The sequence below is a fragment of the Cantharellus anzutake genome (genome assembly GCF_015039405.1).
Source record: "Cantharellus anzutake strain C23 chromosome Unknown EI90scaffold_4, whole genome shotgun sequence".
NCBI classification, from domain to species: domain Eukaryota; kingdom Fungi; phylum Basidiomycota; class Agaricomycetes; order Cantharellales; family Hydnaceae; genus Cantharellus; species Cantharellus anzutake.
In genome coordinates, this window is record NW_024066954.1 from 611260 (window position 1) to 630684 (window position 19425).

At 47.3% G+C, this 19425-nt stretch overlaps 4 protein-coding genes across 4 annotated transcripts; 2 read left to right on the plus strand and 2 right to left on the minus strand.

The window, feature by feature from the left end:
- Positions 1 to 1189: 1189 nt before the first annotated feature.
- On the minus strand, positions 1190 to 1705 carry EI90DRAFT_3116446 (uncharacterized protein; the record flags this gene model as incomplete). Its single annotated transcript, XM_039062894.1, has 3 exons — positions 1190 to 1470; positions 1539 to 1615; positions 1671 to 1705. 3 exons carry the CDS (start codon positions 1703 to 1705, stop codon positions 1190 to 1192), a joined length of 393 nt encoding a protein of 130 aa, XP_038922250.1.
- Positions 1706 to 3486: 1781 nt separating this feature from the next.
- On the plus strand, positions 3487 to 3774 carry EI90DRAFT_2870363 (uncharacterized protein; the record flags this gene model as incomplete). The annotated part of the gene is made up of 1 exon (XM_039053850.1): positions 3487 to 3774. A coding segment is annotated over one exon (288 nt), but the record flags the coding sequence as incomplete, so codon positions are not given.
- A 9002-nt stretch (positions 3775 to 12776) lies between these two features.
- EI90DRAFT_3116449 (Sac2 family-domain-containing protein) lies at positions 12777 to 15363 on the plus strand (the record flags this gene model as incomplete). The annotated part of the gene is made up of 11 exons (XM_039062895.1): positions 12777 to 12807; positions 12864 to 12910; positions 12962 to 13096; positions 13157 to 13402; positions 13484 to 13726; positions 13815 to 13967; positions 14036 to 14494; positions 14562 to 14852; positions 14932 to 15011; positions 15075 to 15198; positions 15259 to 15363. 11 exons carry the CDS (start codon positions 12777 to 12779, stop codon positions 15361 to 15363), a joined length of 1914 nt encoding a protein of 637 aa, XP_038922252.1.
- On the minus strand, positions 15323 to 19369 carry EI90DRAFT_3150476 (uncharacterized protein). The gene is made up of 10 exons (XM_039065663.1): positions 19008 to 19369; positions 18907 to 18943; positions 18763 to 18842; positions 18556 to 18709; positions 18361 to 18503; positions 18151 to 18303; positions 17435 to 18095; positions 16350 to 17381; positions 16009 to 16285; positions 15323 to 15960 (listed from the first exon to the last, which is right to left on the minus strand). The coding sequence occupies exons 1-10, from the start codon at positions 19109 to 19111 to the stop codon at positions 15524 to 15526; spliced, it is 3078 nt and encodes a 1025-aa protein (XP_038922253.1). The 5' UTR covers positions 19112 to 19369; the 3' UTR covers positions 15323 to 15523.
- Between the last annotated feature and the right edge of the window lie 56 nt (positions 19370 to 19425).

The window sequence follows — 19425 nt, forward strand, 5'->3', positions numbered from 1 at the left end:
CAACATCGGCAGGTGAAAGGATAAAACTCCCATGAATTATGCGGATCCGATGAAAGTGGCCTTGCAAGTATTGTTCATTCAGTGTGGCACATTGTCCCCCACATATCCCCCAGATCGATTTCCAGCGCAAATTGAGACACCGCTGTCATCAAGGCCTCAGTGGGCATTTTTTTCCCAAACGCTTTCCGGTCCTTATCCTTTGGGATGACAAATACAAGCTTCCATTGCCATGCATGCCTCTTGGTGTTTGTTCTTCAACACGTCCCAAAGCTGTTTAATGAATTTAATCTTGACTGAATGCTGGGTAGAGATTGTATACTGAAACATGACGACACCAGTGATGGTGTGATTCTCATCCCTAACGAGTCGATGCCAATGAGATTACCAGAAACCGGCCAATGAACTTCACCCCTCAATGGTTCACCACAACACAATGCACACATTTCGTGGTAAAATTTGGCATGCATATGAATAACTACTAGGACTACCTGTGTAGCAAATTTGCGGTCAAGCGAACCTGAAATGAACGAGAAATTCTAGGAAACATGAGGAACATGAACATGAAAGGTCGCTGTATGTGCGACTTAACCATTCTGATACCATGTAGGCATCTCCACCTCACCAAGGGCTTCCCAAGCAGCCAGTGTGCCTAAAGCCAGAGCTACACACGCTGGCATTTGTTTGTGTATGGACGAGATTAAGTGATCAGAAGCGTGCGGTTTCACCTACTCTGCACCACTTCCCCCAAATAATGTAATAACCATTGCTGCATTCCATAACTTTAATATAATAATGTCTCTACATCTCAGATGCAGCTCTCGGTACAAGGGGATGACAGGATTTAGAATGCAAAAGTGGGTTCTGTGAGTGCACTGTCACACTACGTCACACAACACCATGGTGAGTGAATGGGCTGTCACATCATGTCACAAGAGACCATTGAGGCTTGTTTCGTGCTTCCTCACATACTCACTTTCTCACTAGACATCCTTTATAATCTTTGCCGTCATCAGTGGGTATTCACTTTCCCCATACTTTACATTTTTTTTGTGAAGTTTTGTGGCACTAGGGTTCAGATTAACGAAATCTGAACCATTGGGGGGTGAAAGAGTGTACTTGGTTGCAGCATCCGGACGATGGACCTTATCAAATGGAAAATGGGAGAATACCTCGTGGGGTCGATGTCTTCCTAATGCAGTTGCTGTTCATTGCCGTCTTTGAGTGCTCGTATGCAAAGGGCACCTCTAGCACGTTTGACAACATAGACATGCCCAACAGCTTCGAACATCAGGGCGGCAGTGGAGGCTGTAGAGGGCTCCTTCATACAATTGTAGAAGTATTGGGCTGAAGCATTGACTCCCTCTTTTCCATGAGCTTGGTGAAGATATGGATCCGCATGCATAAGCTCGATCGGTTCAAACCTCTTGCATCTTGGAGGGGATTGATTTCTACCAGACGGTGGCTGTTCCTCTGGTTTATGTGTCACCACTTGCTGGAAGAGATGGGTCGGGGTCCAGCCTTTAATGGTCGCTATCTACCTCCGGTTGCGTACAATCCAGTAGTGAATGCAATACGCCAAGCATTATCCTCAATCCTCTGCTCCATGGCATAACCGCTGGGAAAGATCAGTACTCCTAGGCATGTAACTGACAACTCGCTGAGAAACATACACTTCTTGCCAACTCCATGTAAAACCTTTACCCATTTATGCACCTCTCGTGGCTTGGGCAGCGATGCTACCAAGGTTCTCCATCGCGGCACCAGAGTGTGGACACTCGCTCGCGATATGGATTTGAGGCATGACTTGATTCAAGAAATTGAGCATGTAACACAGTGTTGTGCAGAGTTGGTCGAAGCACCGCAAGCACTCTAGTTGTCATAGTGGCTCACTCAACCGACGTCAACCATGTCGCAATTTCTGGAACATCGTCGTCGTCGCGCCCAACCGACTTTGTCAACCACCCCGGAGCCTCTGAAATGTCTAACATACTTCGTCATCTGTCCCAACAACATCTTTTGTTCTAGATCTCAAAGGTGGTGAGATTGTCGAGCAACTCCATAGTAAGATTTATGGAAAGCACAAGCAGCTTCGCGAAGATTATGATTACAGTGAGCTTGTTTTGTACAAGGTAAGTAGGTAGGCACTTCTGTTTTAAGAAAGTTGTGCTCATCCAAAGAAGCCTGATAATTTGACGTGGAGCGGTGATGGAGTTCTTATTGATAGAGCGACAGTCAGCATAGCTACAAAGGATCCCCTTGATTGCGGTGATAGTGAAGTAAGCGACATTTTTGGACAAGACTCAGGTAACGGCCTGGTCCATGTGGTAGTCAAAATACAGCGTCGTGAGTTGTATCGCTTTGTTAGTTCAGTTCAGCTATTGGCACGCCAGACTAACTATTCTGTAGCGCTCCCCAAACCAACTGCCAATACAGGTACGCAATGCATATACTCCTGGCCTGTCAGAACCGTGCGAATCTTCGCCGAGGGTAGCCGTAGGCGACCGAGCGTTGCCCGCTAGTGGAATAGGCGTCCTACACACGACCGAGCTTTAGCGAGGAATAAACCCCACCGATCTCGAGGCCGAGGCTACTTAGGCGAGTGAGCCGGGATTTCGGCTTCAACGACTCGAGGAGGAGCGTTGCGCCTTGTTCTCGACGCGGTCCCGATACTTCAGAAAGTCAGAGATCTCACGGGGGACAGAGGTAAGCCTAGGGGGTGAATTCTAGTTGATTTCGAACTACAGTACAGGCATTAGTTACAAGCCGTATATAAGCGCTAGGGAACTGAATAAGGAATAAGTTGCCAGATCTCGCGGAGATTGCGGGCGGAGAAAAGAAGCAGGAAAACAAACAAAGAGCACGTGCTCAAGACAACGAAGGTCAAGCGTGACCTTCGCCGCGAGATAACAAGGTGCGGCGAAACATGGAACAACGGGTCGCGGCGCTCTGCGCCGCTAGGTCGTTCAACGACAAAGGGGAAAGGTGTTGTGGAGAGGTGGCGGGAAGTGGTTAGATGGCGACGGGCGGCGAGCGGAGTGTGCGGGGAGTGTTCGGGCGTGGGAGAAGGTCAGGGAGGAGGTCGTCTGGCCCCGGGGAACGCCGGGTCGTGACATGGCCTCTTATTGAGTTTATGCATTGTTGACTTGCTCAAACAGCCCTCTTATCACTGAACAGGATCCACGCTATGGCGACTTGGCTATCATCCACAACTATTTCTGGAAAAACGAGCCTTACTTGGGTCAAATTATTACTGAAACCTCAATCCAGGTGCCCAGCCTTGCTGTCAGTTACAAATTTCAAGAATCTGAGACAGAGGATGTCGCAATGGATGATTCTTCGGCGAACGATGAGGCATCTCAACCTCAAGAATCTGAGACAGAGGACGTCGCAATGGATGATGCTAAGGCGAACATTCAAGCATTGTTTAACGACCTGATGAAGATCCCGAATGTGTTGTACTTGATATCAGAAGTGCTTTGCAAGAAGTTTTATGTGCGGGATGAATACCGTGAACTCGATGTATTCGTGGAGGAGCAGAAACAATCAGACGTCGCTAGGCGTGATTTCCGGACACCAATTTTGCTTATTGGACAACCTGGAATAGGCGCGTGGGTTCATGCTGGATTATCATTGCACAATCACGCTCCTAAACGCAAATCTGGCTACTTGATGTATTGTCTCGTAAATCGGCTTGCAGAAGGAAAGCCCACTGTGCTTTCCAACTCGCATTTCATGTGTTTCACCTTTATCAGCTCTGGTGTTTACAAGATTCCTTCGATGATTGGGATAATCCCGAGGTCTCCGCAGCTGAAAGAGGCGATTTGGATGCTATCGGGTCCTGCGTTTTTTTCTCCACGACTCAATTGTCCTTTGCAAAGGGTCCTGTATAACCCCCCCACATTTCCTTTCCTGCGGGTCCTCACTCCCGCCTAATGCGTAAACGTTCATACCTTCTCTCCATTCTCCTCCACCCAAAAAAAAAAAAACAGAAAAAACAGAAAAAACTATGGCGAATGTACAGTTGAGCCCAAGCAAACACTTGAAAAAAACTTGCCGATGCAAGGAAACTCCCTGAACATGTACCAGGCTACAATTGTTATGAGGGTTCCCCTCAAACTGGATGGCCGAGCTTGCAGCGCCTTCGGCGCTGCGCTGCAAGCTTGGCCATCCAGTTTGGGAGGAACCCTCTAACAAACCATACTGCAATTTCAAATTAAATATGCTATCTTCATTTGTATGCAAAGTGTTTAGTTCAGGCAATGGTCTATTTGATTGCAGTAAATAAACTCCATACTGTTGGAATAACCATCAGGGATGGAGTAACCTCCCTGGCATAATGGGTGAGTAGTGTATGGATGCATGCTAGAGGTCCTGGGTTCGATACCAGGCTTGTCCATTTTATGTCATTCATCCAGTCACCTGATTTACATTAGTTGAATTCATGACATAAGTCTATAGCACTAGCAACATGAATTTCTTCACATACCCAATCCAAGAATCTGAGCCATATCCATGCATTCAGTGTCAGGGATCGCTTGTCAGTCCAAGTCAAGTATCACCCAAAAACCTAGTCATAGACAAAGCTGAGGTTCCAACCCTCAGCAACACATAGGGCTATATACATGAGAGATATGAATCAATTGGAAGAAAAAGGATCAACAGAACTAAATGATGAGGTAGGCAACAAAGTAATAAAAACAGGGAGATACTCAGATCAAGGGGTGGAGTCAGATCAGGGAAAGGGGTGAGAGAGTTATGGGCTGATGCAGCTACATGCGGTGATATATGTAGTCATATGCTATGTCTCTGACATTCAGATTGGCCCACAAAGATATGCCAATATGGGTCTGATCTGCTAGGAGCCCTAGATGTCAGGTAGAGGGAGGGTGCATGGACACTCCTCCACATTAAAGTCTTGGCAGGTGACTGATAAAAATGGAAGCAGGATTGCATATATACATGTTACCCAGGGAAATCAATGTTATTAAGTTGCCATCATAGTGTACCTGATATTAATCAGAGACAGCTAGCCATGTGTTCTGCACTTGCTCACTGTCCTTACTCCACATTGGTCACTGCAGGGGCTGTCCTGCTCTGCTCCATATGGCATTATTAAAGAGATACGTTCCCACCACACCACAGCCCCATACCCAACTTCCCAACCCCTACCCGACCCAACCCACCAACCCAAACCCCCAACCCACAACCCAAACCCCCAACCACCAACCCAACCCATGGGCAATTACTTTCCAGGCATGCATACACTCACTCACTCACTCACACAGCACACAGCACACACAACACAGCACACAGCACACTCAGCACTCAGCACACTCAGCACTCAGCACTCAGCACTCAACACTCAGCACTCACACACACACCACACACCACACACCACACAGCACACCACACTCACACACCGCACTCACACACCACATACCACACCACACTCACACACTGCACTCACACACATAATACCACACCGCACTCACACACTGCACTCACACACCACACTCACACACTGCACTCACACCCCACACAGCACTTGCACACCACACACACACTCAGCACACTCAGCACTTGCACACCACACACACACTCAGCACACTCAGCACTTGCACACACACAGCCCTTACCCAAACAAATGCATCCTTGCAAGCTCAGCCAACAAACCACTGTCTCTGTCATATCCGCACAATCCCGACCTCCACTCCAGGCTCCTGGAACTCCGAAACTGACTTCTGGAGTCCTACTTCCCTTCTGTCACCTTCTCCTTGCCGACTCCCAAGAGGTTATCCCACCTCCGGCTCCGACACCACCTTCGGTCCGACTCTGGAACATTCCAGGTCCGACCTCAACCTTGACACCTCCCAGACAAGCACACAACACCTATGCTCCCAACTCTGGACCTCCACTCCGGAATCCTGTTTGTGTCTCCATCTCTGGAACCTCTGGTCCTAGCTCCGACCTCGGACTTTGACCCCACCTCTGCTTATACCCATTGCATTGGTTAGCTCATTCCATTTAATTACGTTTGCCAATATTCCGGAGTTTAACTTCCGAGTTTGGACTTTCCAGACTTACTTCAGACCTTGCAACTATTGCATTGCTCCATTCAATTCCGCTATTCTCCCTCATTCCTATTTGGGCTGCTGCTTCCTTTCTATTCAGTCAGCTAGCCATTCCCCACTCCCATCCTCCTTCCTTCCTCCTTGGGCCTTGGCCCTTCACTCCTCCTTTGGGAAACACCATTGAGTCAAACCCTAGACCCTCGGTGTTGTTCCTCCTTCCAGCTCCCTTTGTCTCCTTTTGGAGTACCCTTGCTCCTTTTGATTCCGGACCCCTCCTTATATACAATGTACTTAGTAACTTGTAACCTCAGTCTGAAATCGACTTGATTTCCCCCCAAGAGACTTTCCTTTGCTAGATCCAAAATTAGGGACCCCCAGGACAACCAGCAATGGCACAGCACTCTGCCTGAGTCGCTGAGGCTGAGGTCCTTCCACGCTAAGTCTCCAATTCCACTCTGGAGTTGTCCGAATGTAAGGAAGGGGTGGTGATTTACTTATTCCTTTATTATTCCTTGTTGTACTTTTGTATTTACATATGTATGGTGCGGAGTCGGGTAAAAGGTTCTTTACTCTTCTCCACACCAACGTCGAATACTAAGTTCTATACAACCTAGATATCTGTTAGAATGTGCGGATTCGGACGACTCCGGAGCGGAATCGGAGACTTATCGTGGAAGGACCTCGGCCTCAGCGACTCATGCGGAGCGCTGTGCCATTGCTGGTTGTCCTAGGGGTCCCTAATTTCGGATCTAGCAGAGGGAAAGTCTCTTGGGGGGGAATTCCAGTCGATTTTGGACTGAGGTTACAAGTTACTAGGTACATTGTATATAAGGAGGGGTCTGGAATCAAAAGGAACAAGGGTAGGACGAAAGGAGACAAAGGGAGATGGAAAGAGGAACAACACCGAGGGTCAAGTGTTTGACTCAATGGTGTTTCCCAAAGGAGGAATGAAGGGCCAAGGCCCAAGGAGGAAGGAAGGAGGTTGGGAGTGGGGAATGGCTAGCTGACTGAATAGAAAGGAAGCAGCAGCCCAAATAGGAATGAGGGAGAATAGCGGAATTGAAATGGACAATGCAATAGTTGCAAGGTCCGGAGTAAGTCCGGAAAGTCCGAACTCGGAGGTTAAACTCCGGAATATTGGCAAAGGTAATTAAATGGAATGAGCTAACCAATACAATGGGTATAAGCGGAGGTGGGGTCAAAGTCCGAGGTCGGAGCTAAGACCGGAGGTTCCAGAGACGAGACGTGAACGGGATACCGGAGCGGAGGTCCGGAGTCAGGAGCATAGGTTTTGCGTACTCGTCTGGAAGGTGTCGAGGTTGGGGTCGGACCCGGAATGTTCCGGAGTCGGACCGAAGGTGGTGTCCGAGCCGGAGGTGGGATAACCTCTTGGGAGTCGGCAAGGAGAAAGTGATGGAAGGGAAATAGGGCTCCGGAAGTCGGAGTTCGGAGTTCCAGGAGCCCGGAGCGGAGGTCGGGATTGTATGGATATGACAATATCAACTGACCTGAGGACTGAAGAGGCACCAAGGTCGGCACCCCAACTGGCCTTACAAGTGTGGAGCAGAGCAGCATGCCCTGACAATACTCAAGGAGTCAAGCTTAGGGTTTCTTTTCTACTTGGATCTCTCAGCACTACAGTCTCTTTTGTTGTCATATCCGTGCATACCCGACCCCGACCCGACTTCCGGACCTCCACCCTCTTCACCTCCGGAGTCATAACCTACCGCTGCCTTTCCGATACTCACCTTCGGTCTTGGCAACACACCCCTCCTCTTACCTCTCCGACCCCTTCCCCGTCCGTTCTGATACTCATCTCGGACCGAACATCGCCCTACTCGCCACCCTTCCTACAACTCCGCTCCCCCCTCACCACACCTCCACCCTCCCGTCATCCCCTACGCTTTCTCCGTCCGTTCCGATATCCACCTTCGGACCTGACTACTCTTCCTTACCTGTCCCCTCTCTCCTTCCTCCGTCACTCCTCCGCCACCCTTCCGCCAAGTTACGACCATCCACCGCTGTTCCGTACTTCACACTCGGACACCGTTCGTACCTTACTCCGAGCCTCCGTCATAGTCCATACCTCGGACTTTGACTCCACCTCGGTCTTAGTCCATTGCATTGGTGACCTCATACTACGTAAACACCATTGCCAATATTCCTCGGACTTCCAACCCCGCCTCCGTAACCTCCGTAAGCTCCGCAACCCCCGAGCTTCGCGGACCGCCTCCGGCACTCTCGCCGTTTGTAATGTATTTCTCGCAATTCCCCCTCATCCCTATTTGGACTACTGCTTCCTTCTATTCTAGCCAGTTAGTCATCACCCCCACTTCCCCTCATCCTCCTGCCCCTCTGGGCCTCGCCCACTCTACCTCCTTTCGGATGTATCACAGGTCTTGCCCTATGACCTTCGGTACCGCTCCGCTCCCTCTAACCCTTTGTTCCCGTTCGGACGTCTTCGTTCCGATTCGGTCGCCCTTTGTTTCTCCTTGTGCTTTTGCCCCTTCCTTATATATATATCGGCGCTTGTACATACTCGTTCTGGTTTCAGTCCGAAATCGACCTGAAATGCCCCCAAGAGACTTCCTGCTCACCTACTGTGAAATTAAGGACCAAATGGACAAACAGCAATGGCACAGCGCTCCGCTTGAGTCGCTGAGGCCAAGGTCCCTCCACGCTAAGTCTCCGATTCCACTCCGGAGTCGTCCGTTTCCGCCCATCTCTAACATTTGTAGTCAAAAGGGAGGTCCTCTTTCCATTCCTATGTGTACAGGGCTTTTAAACACATGGAATGGCAATAATGTGGAAAAACAAATGAAAAGAAAATATTGTTGATGAGCGACACTTGTGATCTCAGAGCTGGACTATGAGCAAATACTCAGTCTCAGCTAATATGCGTGAAGAACTAAATATATTACCTATGAGCAAATACTAGAGGTAATATACATAATATAAGTTACAATGATAAAACAATGAGGGAATGTAACTAACCTCAGTCTCAGCTAATATGCGTGAAGAACTGAGGGAAAAGGAAATGAATTCAAATGAATGAATATATCCATGGTCTGGCACGGATTAGTCCGAAATAATATAAAGGAGGTCTTGTGACTAAGTAGTCACATGGTGGATTCTGGGCGAGTTGCTCTCCCAGAATGTTCCCACGCTAATGCAGGAATGTGGCTGTTCAGGTTAGCTCCGTTGGAGTACCCTCATAGCACACGGTTCCTCCAACAAATATAAAATGAAAGATTGTTGTTACGAGCACCATGTAGACAGTTATGTATGGCTGATAAGTCCAACGGTCAATGTGGAAGTTCAATAAAAGAAAACAGGAGTGATAAGTGGGCCATATCCGCTAATAATTGCCATCCTCCACCAATTTCCATCATCACACCACACTCATCCATCTCCTCCTACCTGTAGCATCTCTTCCCAACCTCTCCATTTGATTCCCCGGGTTTGTAGCTTTCTCCCAATACCAAATTTGTCCCAAATGGTTGAGATTTGACTGAGTGGTGGGCGTGACATCAGCAAAAAATTGTTATGCTCCTGAGTGCTCCAGAGTATGGGGAGCACTGGGAGAATCAGGAGGAGATTGGCCGGTCCAGGAACAGCTCATTTCCTCTGGAGTTGGTCAGGTACTCCAGGGCACTCCCAGGAGGGCATGGAGCATTGCTTTGTGCACAAACATATCCAGTAAATACAATTTAATGCTTCAAAATGTATAGGGGTGAGAAGCTTCTGGGAGCTCCTGGAGCATTTGAAAATGAAAAGGAAAAAAAGAGAGAAGACTCCCCATGAATACCTCCTACCACAAGACTAACACAACAAGACACTACTTAACATTTAGGTCGAACACTATACTATACATCAAGGACACTGAAACTCACCAATACACAATCAAAATTTATGGCCTGATATATGATTAATCTGGCAACTTAATCACTTTCGGACTTGCAGAATATGGAGGAAGGGGAAATGGGGGAGAATGAGGGGGGAAATGAGGGGGAGAATGAGGGGGAAATGAGGGGGAGAATGAGGGGGAGAATGAGGGGGAGAATGAGGGGGGAATATAGAGGGAAATGAGGAAAATTTGAAAAATAGGGACTTCTAAAAAATTGAAAAAATAATTAGGGAAAAAATCAAAGAAAATTCAGGAACTGTAGTGCCTTTGAAGTGCTTTCAGGATATATAATTATTTGCGAAATTGAGGAAGAAATGATGGAGAAAAATGGAAAATACTTTCGAAGACCCGAGAAATAATGAGAACTGAATTGATGGGAAAGTCTGAAAATTGAATAGGAAGTGAGGGGAAGCCTTGTGTAGCATTGTTATTTTCTGCTGTTCTAATTTTTCCTGATTCTTCTTGGTCTCACTCCCAGCTGCTCCTGGATACTCCTGGATACTCCTGGAAGCTCCTGGGAGGGTCCAGGAGCAGCTAATGGAAAATACTTTCGGGGACCCAAGAAATAATGAGAACTGAATTGATGGGAAAGTTTGAAAATTGAATAGGAAAGTGAGGGGAAGCCTTGTAGCATTGTTATTTTCTGCTGTTGTGATTTTTCCTGATTCTTCTTGGTCTCATTCCCAGCTGCTCCTCAATACTCCTGGAAGCTCCTGAAAGCTCCTGGGAGGGTCCAGGAGCAGCTGGGAGTGAGACCAAGAACAATCAGGAAAAATCACAACAGCAGAAAATAACAATGCTACAAGGCTTCCCCTCACTTTCCTATTCAATTTTCAGACTTTCCCATCAATTCAGTTCTCATTACTTCTCGGGTCTCCAAAAGTATTTTCCATTTTTCTCCATCATTTCTTCCTCAATTTCACAAATAATTATATGTCCTGAAAGCACTTTAAAGGCACTATAGTTCCTGAATTTTTTTGATTTTTTTCCCTAAATTTTTTTTTTTCAACTTTTTAGAGACCAAAATTTTCCTCCCACTGCTCCTGGCACATTGCATACTCCTCACCACTCCCAGCTGCTCCTGAACCCCCTCCCAGGAGAACACTATTGGCTCCAGGAGTGCCCAATCTGCTGTTTTGTCTCCCACATGCTCCAGCCACTCCTGATGCTCCAGAGCATAACGGACTTTTGCTGATGGAGAATCATGAAATTGGCCCATGCACAGGGTTAGGCATCCTGGAAAGTGTCCATGAGAGTCCCCATGTCAATTGAATCTTCATACACATCCTTTGTGATTTTTCTGAATTTTTCTGAGCACTCCAGAGTGCATTTTGGTTGTTTGTTTACTTCTGTACAGCTTGTGATTTCCATTTTGGGCCAAAAACCAGTTTCATGATCTCCCAAAGTATGGATCTCGGCTCCACCACATGGGACTTTCAACACTGCCACCCTCATGTGCCTTTTGACATTGTGTGGAACCTTACAGTAAGATGAGAAATTGTCACCACCATTGCTCCACAACAGCTGGGTCAATCTGGATGAAATTTGGGGAATCCATGTTTATCATTTTTCTCTATTTTTTGAGCCCTTGATCGTCTCTTGGTGGTCAGCAGTGCCAAGCATAGTTTTTGGGCTGAACCAATTCAGTACCAGCATGTTATGCATAATTGTACTCTGTTATAAAATGGAATAAATTGTTTTTATGCTCCATGGGCATTGGGAGGTGATCTTTGCATGCAAGGAACCCATAAGGAATGTAAACCACAAAAATACCAGCAGTGTAGGTTATCCTGCCTACAGCGCGTGTATGTAGCACAGCCACAATATCACTCTTATGTTGATAAGGTTAAAAGGCTACATAGAGCCTAAGTTTCCCTCAAAGTTAATAAATATATAGTTTAAATGATTATTATGATTATTATGTATTTATTAACATACAACACTGCAAGTGTTGCCGCAATATCTTGTGGCACACACATTGCACGGATGAGATATACATTTGGATCCGATGTTGCGCGGATCCCACGGGGCGGCCATTTCTCACAGGGTGGCCATTCTCACGGGGTGGCCATGGGGGGGTGGGATTGCACTTTCACACGGTATATTCCCACGAAAAAAAAACTGACCCCTCTGTAAACAACGCCTCGCAAGCTCGGCCAATAAACCGCTTTCTTTTGTGTGTCGGTATCATTTCCGTATGTCACAATTGCCCAAATCGAAGATTTATTTTCATTGAACCATGAAATTTTTGCCAGTGGCGAAAAAATAAGCGCTGGGGCCCAACTCTGGTACCATTTGAAAAGTCTTTTGAAAGTAAACATGATTCCAAACAAGTGCCAATGATACATGCAACAATGTGGCAGCTGGAGGGGTGTCTTGGTTTGTCGGTTGAGTCCGAATTGCTTCCGACCGATGTTGACTCGACTACATATGTCAATTTTCAACCGAGCTTAACTCCTGTATTCGAATGTCATTTAATCCTCTCATAACCTACTGGGTACCAATTACACTTATTTATCAATTTTATTTTGGAAATTGGGTCAAAAAATTTTGCCATGGCTAAAAAAAAACAGGGAAAAATCTGAACATTGTATTTTTACGTCGCTAGAGCAAAAAGGAGTTGTTTGGTGCAGAAATGAAGCTTATATATTCACTAGATCTTGCTGTGGGAAATTTTCAGACTTTGCCTGGTCTCAACTGTATATGAACATTCTGGGAATCCAACTCTATTTATTGCGCTTCCTCAATAACTAGTCACGTGTGACACGAGGACCGTGTTCACGAATTAATCCCAGGTCATGGCTGAGGTCGAAGGGGTCGATATTTCTTGTAGGTCACCGTTGCTCTTGTGGACAGGAGACTGAAAAGTTGCAAAGCATATATAGTTGAACCTCGGGCGAAAGACTTTATAGAGCTTCATGATCAAGTTGAAGTGAGCGAGTTCACCAATTAAGCGCCCGACCGTGATATGCATAATGTACAGGAGAGTTTAGCTCTTCTTTCATCATTAGAATCGTTTTTGGGGACGTTTCAGAAGGATTTGACCGCCGTATCGGGTCACATATCAGACCTCCAATCGCGGAGCAGAGAGTTCGATACGCGTCTACAAGGGAGACGTGTGAGTAGCCCCTGAATTACGTGCACTAATCCTGACACTAGCTAAGACAACTCTTTGAAGAATGTTTTTAGTAATATATCTCAATTAGTCTCCTCGATTACCATACCACCAGAACTGGCACTCACCATACTCGACGAGCCCGTCTCGGATGCTTGGATCCCAGCCATCCAACAGCTCGAAACTCTAATAGTGTCCATCTCCGCACATGCAAGTGGTATTCACCTTGACGGGTTGAGTGCTCCTCGTCAGCCTAAATCGAAAGCCGCCAAGGACCTTGAAGGAGTCGTCGAAGGCTTACGAATCACGGTCAGTTTTTTTTTCCAACCCGTGAGGTAATATTCACATCGAATTAACCCATACGCATTCCCCTTCCCCGTTGCTAATCAGGCTGCTACCAAAATACGAACCAAATTCCTATCACTCATAAACCCCATTCGAACGAGTCTCACCACAAACATTCAAGTCCTCCAAACTACCCTATTCATCAATAAATACCTCCCTCTCTATCGCTTCCTCCAGCGTCGTGCTCACCCAACCGCCGATGAGATAAAAAATACATACATGCGTTGCACCAAGCTATATTACGAGACTGGAATGCGACGGTATACCCGCAGCCTCGGTCATATCAAAGTAATCTATCATCATCTTTGTGTGTTCTTTTGCTTTTATATGTGGAAACTTTTCAATGGCGAACGAATGACTTTGGAAATCTTAACAGGCAAAGATAGCTGAAGCTGCCACTTTGATAGGGGCACCCTCAACGGCCACTTCTGGTCCACAGGACTCAAAAGTCGATGATGGCCGTCTGGCACATGGCAAGATGGACGGTCCAGGCGTCATCCTTGCCTACCAAGCAGATGAGAAAACCTTTGTACGTCTACATTGACTCGTCCCCCCCGCGCAAAAACAAGAAAATGGTGTCGATGATGCGATGTTTAGACCGCCCCTTCCGAGGCCCTCTTTCGTTCATCCGTCCTCGTGCTTCTCGACAATGCAAGCGCAGAGTACGCTTTCATCCGACACTTCTTCAAAGTAGAAGAGTTCAAATCACCCGAACCGATCTTACCTTCTTTTTCCTCCCCGACCTCGACGCCGACCCCACAACAACAACAACAACAACAACAACAACAACAGCGACAACGACGGCGAGAGGAAAAAAAACAAGGAGGGGATGATGATGATGAACTAGAACGTACACGACGAAAATCTGTATTCGATTCAGTGCCTCCAAGTCCAATTCCCCCTAGAAATGCTTTGACCCGCTCGCAATCCCGAGTCGTTTCTTTTTCTGCTGATGGGCAGCAATCGTCAGCTGATGATCGCAAAGATAAGGAGCACGAAAAGGCCTCCATAGCGATATGGAAACAAATTTTTGATCCAGTCATTCCTTACGTCCAAGTATGCTTCAACCGTGTATGCCAAAGCTTACACTAACTACCACCCTTCCCCCAAAAAAATAAAATAGACTTTAATAACGTCCCTAATAACACCCCCACCTCCACTCATCCCACTTCTCACAATGATCCGTCTCTCCGACGCCGTCCTCAAAGAATCCAACTTCCGTGGATGTGTACCGCTCGAAGAGTTCTTCCTTGGCTTACGTTTCCAACTTTGGCCTCTCTTCCAAAAGCAAATGAGCGATAATGTCGAAAGTCTCAAGAAACTGGTAGATGGTGGAGGTGCTGCTGGCGTCACGCTTGCTGGTATGTTTAGCGCGGGTTCTAAAGGGAACGTAAAGGATGAGGTGGTGCATTTGGTGAGCTCTCTCTTTCTTTCTTTTTTCGGGGTCCCTGTTGTTAATGGTGTTGGGTGGGTGGGGGGGTTGGCTTGTGCAGGTGGCGGCGAGATATGCTACTCTTTTCTCTTCTGTCATTGCGCTAAGTGAGGATGAAGAAGAAGTTATGTTGTTCTCAAAGTAAGTTATTCCCAAATGTCGACATGGACCGAGACAGGGGTCTGAACCGTCTCCCAACCCCAGTCTTCAACGCATGCGCCAAGAGCTCAATCGCCTCATCATGACTCAAGCTAGCAAGATGAAAGATCCAGCGCAAAGTGCAACATTCACATCCACCCTCTGTGGAAGTCTTTTACATTTTATCAGCGTAAGCTTCCCTTCATCTTAATCAACTTCTCAAGATTTTTCGATTCTCCTTTTTTTCCAGTCTGGTGAGAGATTAAATACCCATCCGAAAGCTCAAGCGGAACTTTCCTTCTGGAGGGAACGCGAAGAGCAAGCACAACGACGATTAGCATCAACTCGGAAGTAAATACATAACAGCATGTGATAGATTGATAGAAGATTGAGATGAATGCCACTTATTGCACGCAGAAAAAAAAAGTCCAAGGAAAAAACCAAAGATCCACAAATGACCGTGGGAGTATCGCTAGACGTCAAAATCCATGAAGCAATAAGATTCCCCTGTAAAATTACAAGGTCGGAGCATTTTGAGATGTTTCAGTTGACCGGCGCTTAGGTTGTAACGGTGACTTGAAAACGGCCTTTGCTCTACTAGCAGAGCCCTTACCGATACCTAATTTGTTAAGGATATCTTTGACTTCCCCATTTGAGGCTCTGATTCCACCCGTAACCCTCTGGCGGAATCCCTGTTCGCTGGCCTCCGTTGTTGATTGATGACCTAGAGAGGACATGGATGGAGGATATCCAAGTGCCGTAACAGACCTATTCGGGGTCGCACGTCCTTCCAGAGCTTCCTTCAAATCGCCTACGCCAACATGTCGGGCACTGCGGGCAAGGCTTTGCAAAGATTTATTGTCTATATGCATCAGCCCCGGCGAAAGTTTGAGGAACGGCATGCCTCCGTCGATGCGGAACCCCGTTTCCAGCGCAGATGCGTCTCGAGTGGCTAGAGCATCTATGAGCATTTGTGGAGAACAGCAGATACACCACTCACCACAACCCAAAGCGAACCCAACGCTCCATTGTACGCTCAGTCGTCGCGAAATGACCTGTGACTCGACCCCGGCGGTTTGCTTAAGTACAGCGTTCGATGAGAGTGCAGCGGTGGCAAGTTGAGGATCAACCAATCTCGGCAATTCTGAACACCAGTCTTCTGATGGCAATTCCTTCAAATTCTCACACACAATAGGTTCTTCCGGTGCTTGCGGAAACCGCACATATGTGGACTCAGATATTGAGAGCAGGGATGGCGCTGGCAAGGTGGATAATGCCTATCCAAGCAGTCCGAGTCAATCTTACAATCAACACTAGTAATCAAACGAACCGAGTGCTCACAGTTGCTGCGAGATCCTTGATCTCTTGACTATCAAGTGTCGAACCAATGGCGTCCCAAATCCGTGCAAGAGCCTCGCGCAATGCTCGTCTTCTCACAAGCATTTGCTTATCGCCCTTTGGAATCGCAGTACATGTTGCTTCATCTAGCGCGAAGAGCATGGGCACTCCGCACATCAATGCCTTGAATGGAGTTCTATCATAGGCAGCCGACAAGATTGTGACAAGGTGAGAATAATCGCTGATATTTGCCGAACACGTCGATGGAGCAACGAAGGAGGTGGAAATGGGCTCAAGAAGAGACAAAGGCAATGAGGATGTCCTTGATCGACTCGAGCCCCTCTTTGCCTCGCCATGTGACGCTTTGCGTGCCGGCTCGACCTCAACGGGAAACGATTCAACTACCGGAGTACCAACGGGCGTCGAATTGATAACATTAACACGCACTGTGTCTGTTGTGCTTGCAGTTGTAGCCGTAGGCGGTTCCGAATATACCAATCTCGTACTCTTGGATGGATTTTCCGAATCGGTTGCGACAGTGCTCGAAGGCGATATACCGAGCGAAGGTGAGGTAGCAAGAGCATATGCAGAGGCATGCAGAGCGTGGAGGAACCTTGTAGTCTCATCAGGCATGCTTGTGTCAAGTACCAAGGGTGTAGGTCGAGGGAGTCTCTGCACGTGGTCCCGTCGACGTTCGCGTGGAATCTCAGACTTAATGAAAACCGTCAGAGCTCGAGTATAATCTGCACGAACTCCGTAATTGGCTTCGCACAAGAGAGCGAGCGTGTCTTGCCATACATCTGGAGCAATTGGATTGTGGCGCCTGCCAATGCCGGAGTGAACGGTTCCTGCGCGCTTCGGGAGGCTTTCCCTCTCGTTTTGCACATCACTGTGATCATCGGCGGGATCGGCTACTGCTGATGGTTCGTGTGTTTCGTTCCTCGACGTCGCAATTCTTATGAGACCGGATAAGCAAGCTATGAGGCAGCGTAGTCCTTCTTGCCGTGTAAAGTCACTTTCAATTTTTGCATCCAACTGAAAAGCAATGTTTAGCGGAGAACTGTGCGACGTGTAGATCCGGACCACACCTGAAGTGATATGAGGCGTCGGATCAGCTCTTCAGCCAGATCGTGTATTTGATCGGCGTAGTACAGGTGAGTTCCAAGTGCTGATATACACGCAACTAGTGACGCGAGTAGAGAATCTTGTGCATTATTGGTCACTCTGCTGAGCAACACCCCAAGCAAATTAGTCAGCACATCCGAAGTGGACAAGTTCGCTATCGGTGTTCTTGCAGAAAACACAGTTGCAATCATTGCCACGAGAGTGTTAGGTAGGACGTTTCCAAACGAGGGCCCTCGTCCTGACTCCCTGGCGTTGACATCCTCGACGTTGACAAGCCTGGCAATAAGTTGAACGGGTACTGCGTATCGGTGCTGATACTGTGTCCAATCAGTCACTCTAAGAGCCATCCAGCAGCAAAATTCCGTGTCACTCCACTTATTTGTTGCATCGAGATTCGCAAATAATGCGTGAATGAAAGAGCCAACCTGTGGTCCATCAGATCGCCCGAGTAAGGTTTTGGCGGCCCATAACACAGCGTAAATTACGTCAGCGAAGGTAGGACCTGTTTCTCCATCGATATGAATGTGTATCGAAGCAGCTCTTCGCTGATGAAGCGGACGCTGAGGCTGAAACTCGTACAAGTACGGTGATGATGATGATTTTGAAATTTCAATTGAAGCCTCCCTTGATTGATAGTATACATCAATGCTAGTTGTGCAAAGTTAAGATATGTGCTTACTGCTCCTTTAATAGTCCCAGACCCGCTTCCTGAGTGTTTTGGAGGAGTGCCGGAACAATGATAGCCACTTGAGCTTTAGTACTCTCTATCGAGCTATGCAAAGCGTCCGAACTGATCGCGCCGGAGAGCGCAGCAAGGCCAACCAGTCGCATTCTTCGAAAAAAACCGATCGTTTAGCACGGCTCAGACATTTAGTGTTGCAGATATCACCTGTTTTTAAACTCAGAATCCGTGTTTTTCCCCCTCCATGTAGCGGTAGATGCAAATTTAAGTAGGCACACGGAATAACTCTTGGACAACGGTTCATCGACTCCTATAGCCCTGCCGTCTGTGTATGTTGTGAAAGCAGTGAACTGTATCGCGCATCACTCAGAACACTTTACGACGATATAGTTTGATACTTACAACTGATGCTGCTCGCGAGATAAGTTCTAGATCCGCCGGGAGAGCAGTTAACGCAAAATCCACCGAGTTCAGCACGGAACGGGAGAAAAGTGATATATCATTTCGGCATTCCGCACATAGGGCTTTCAAAATGGCAAGGGTAATTAGCAGAATGCTATCACGCCAATTCCATCAGCTTTAAGCTTGATGATTGAAAAGAACACATACGCTCTTGACTTCAAATTCCCAGTTGCGGCTCGACGAGAATGTGCTTGCGCTCTTTTCTCAAGCTCAGCGCCTAGTTTTGTCTTGACAACATTGCAACATTGCATTGATAAGCCATGACGGCACGACGGGATATACACAACTCACAAGTTTTCCAGGCCGATTGGTCCCATAGTATGTAAGCCTTGGTCATTTAAAGCAAGTTAGTGCGGAGGGAAGACCTGTGCGGATATCTGGAAACTAAGTACCTCGATAACTCCTGGGGGTTGGGTTTAAAATCCGGCCCAGCTGCCAGCGCTGAAGCAGGATAACAAGATGAGACCAGTCTGACATGGTTTGGAGTTATGAACATAGGGAAAGTCCCGACGCTGGGGATAGACTATTATTGGGGTACAAAGCGTGAACGGCCAAACAGGATAAACAGCAACAGAAGGAAAGGCAAGGCAAGCAACCCAAGAGTTGGATGCGTATCCTTAACTTGTGTGCGCCACAAGTGGGTTCACAAAGCTTGTGAGGAAAGATAGTACCAGCCTCGCAACTCTGCGTGGGATTTATCTTTAACCTGTTGGTGCTGCAGTGACGGAATGATGGCCCTATTCAGTCATTCTTCGACGTAAACATCTACACAGCCGCAGATGATCACAATCAACCGAGAGTTCCCGCCAT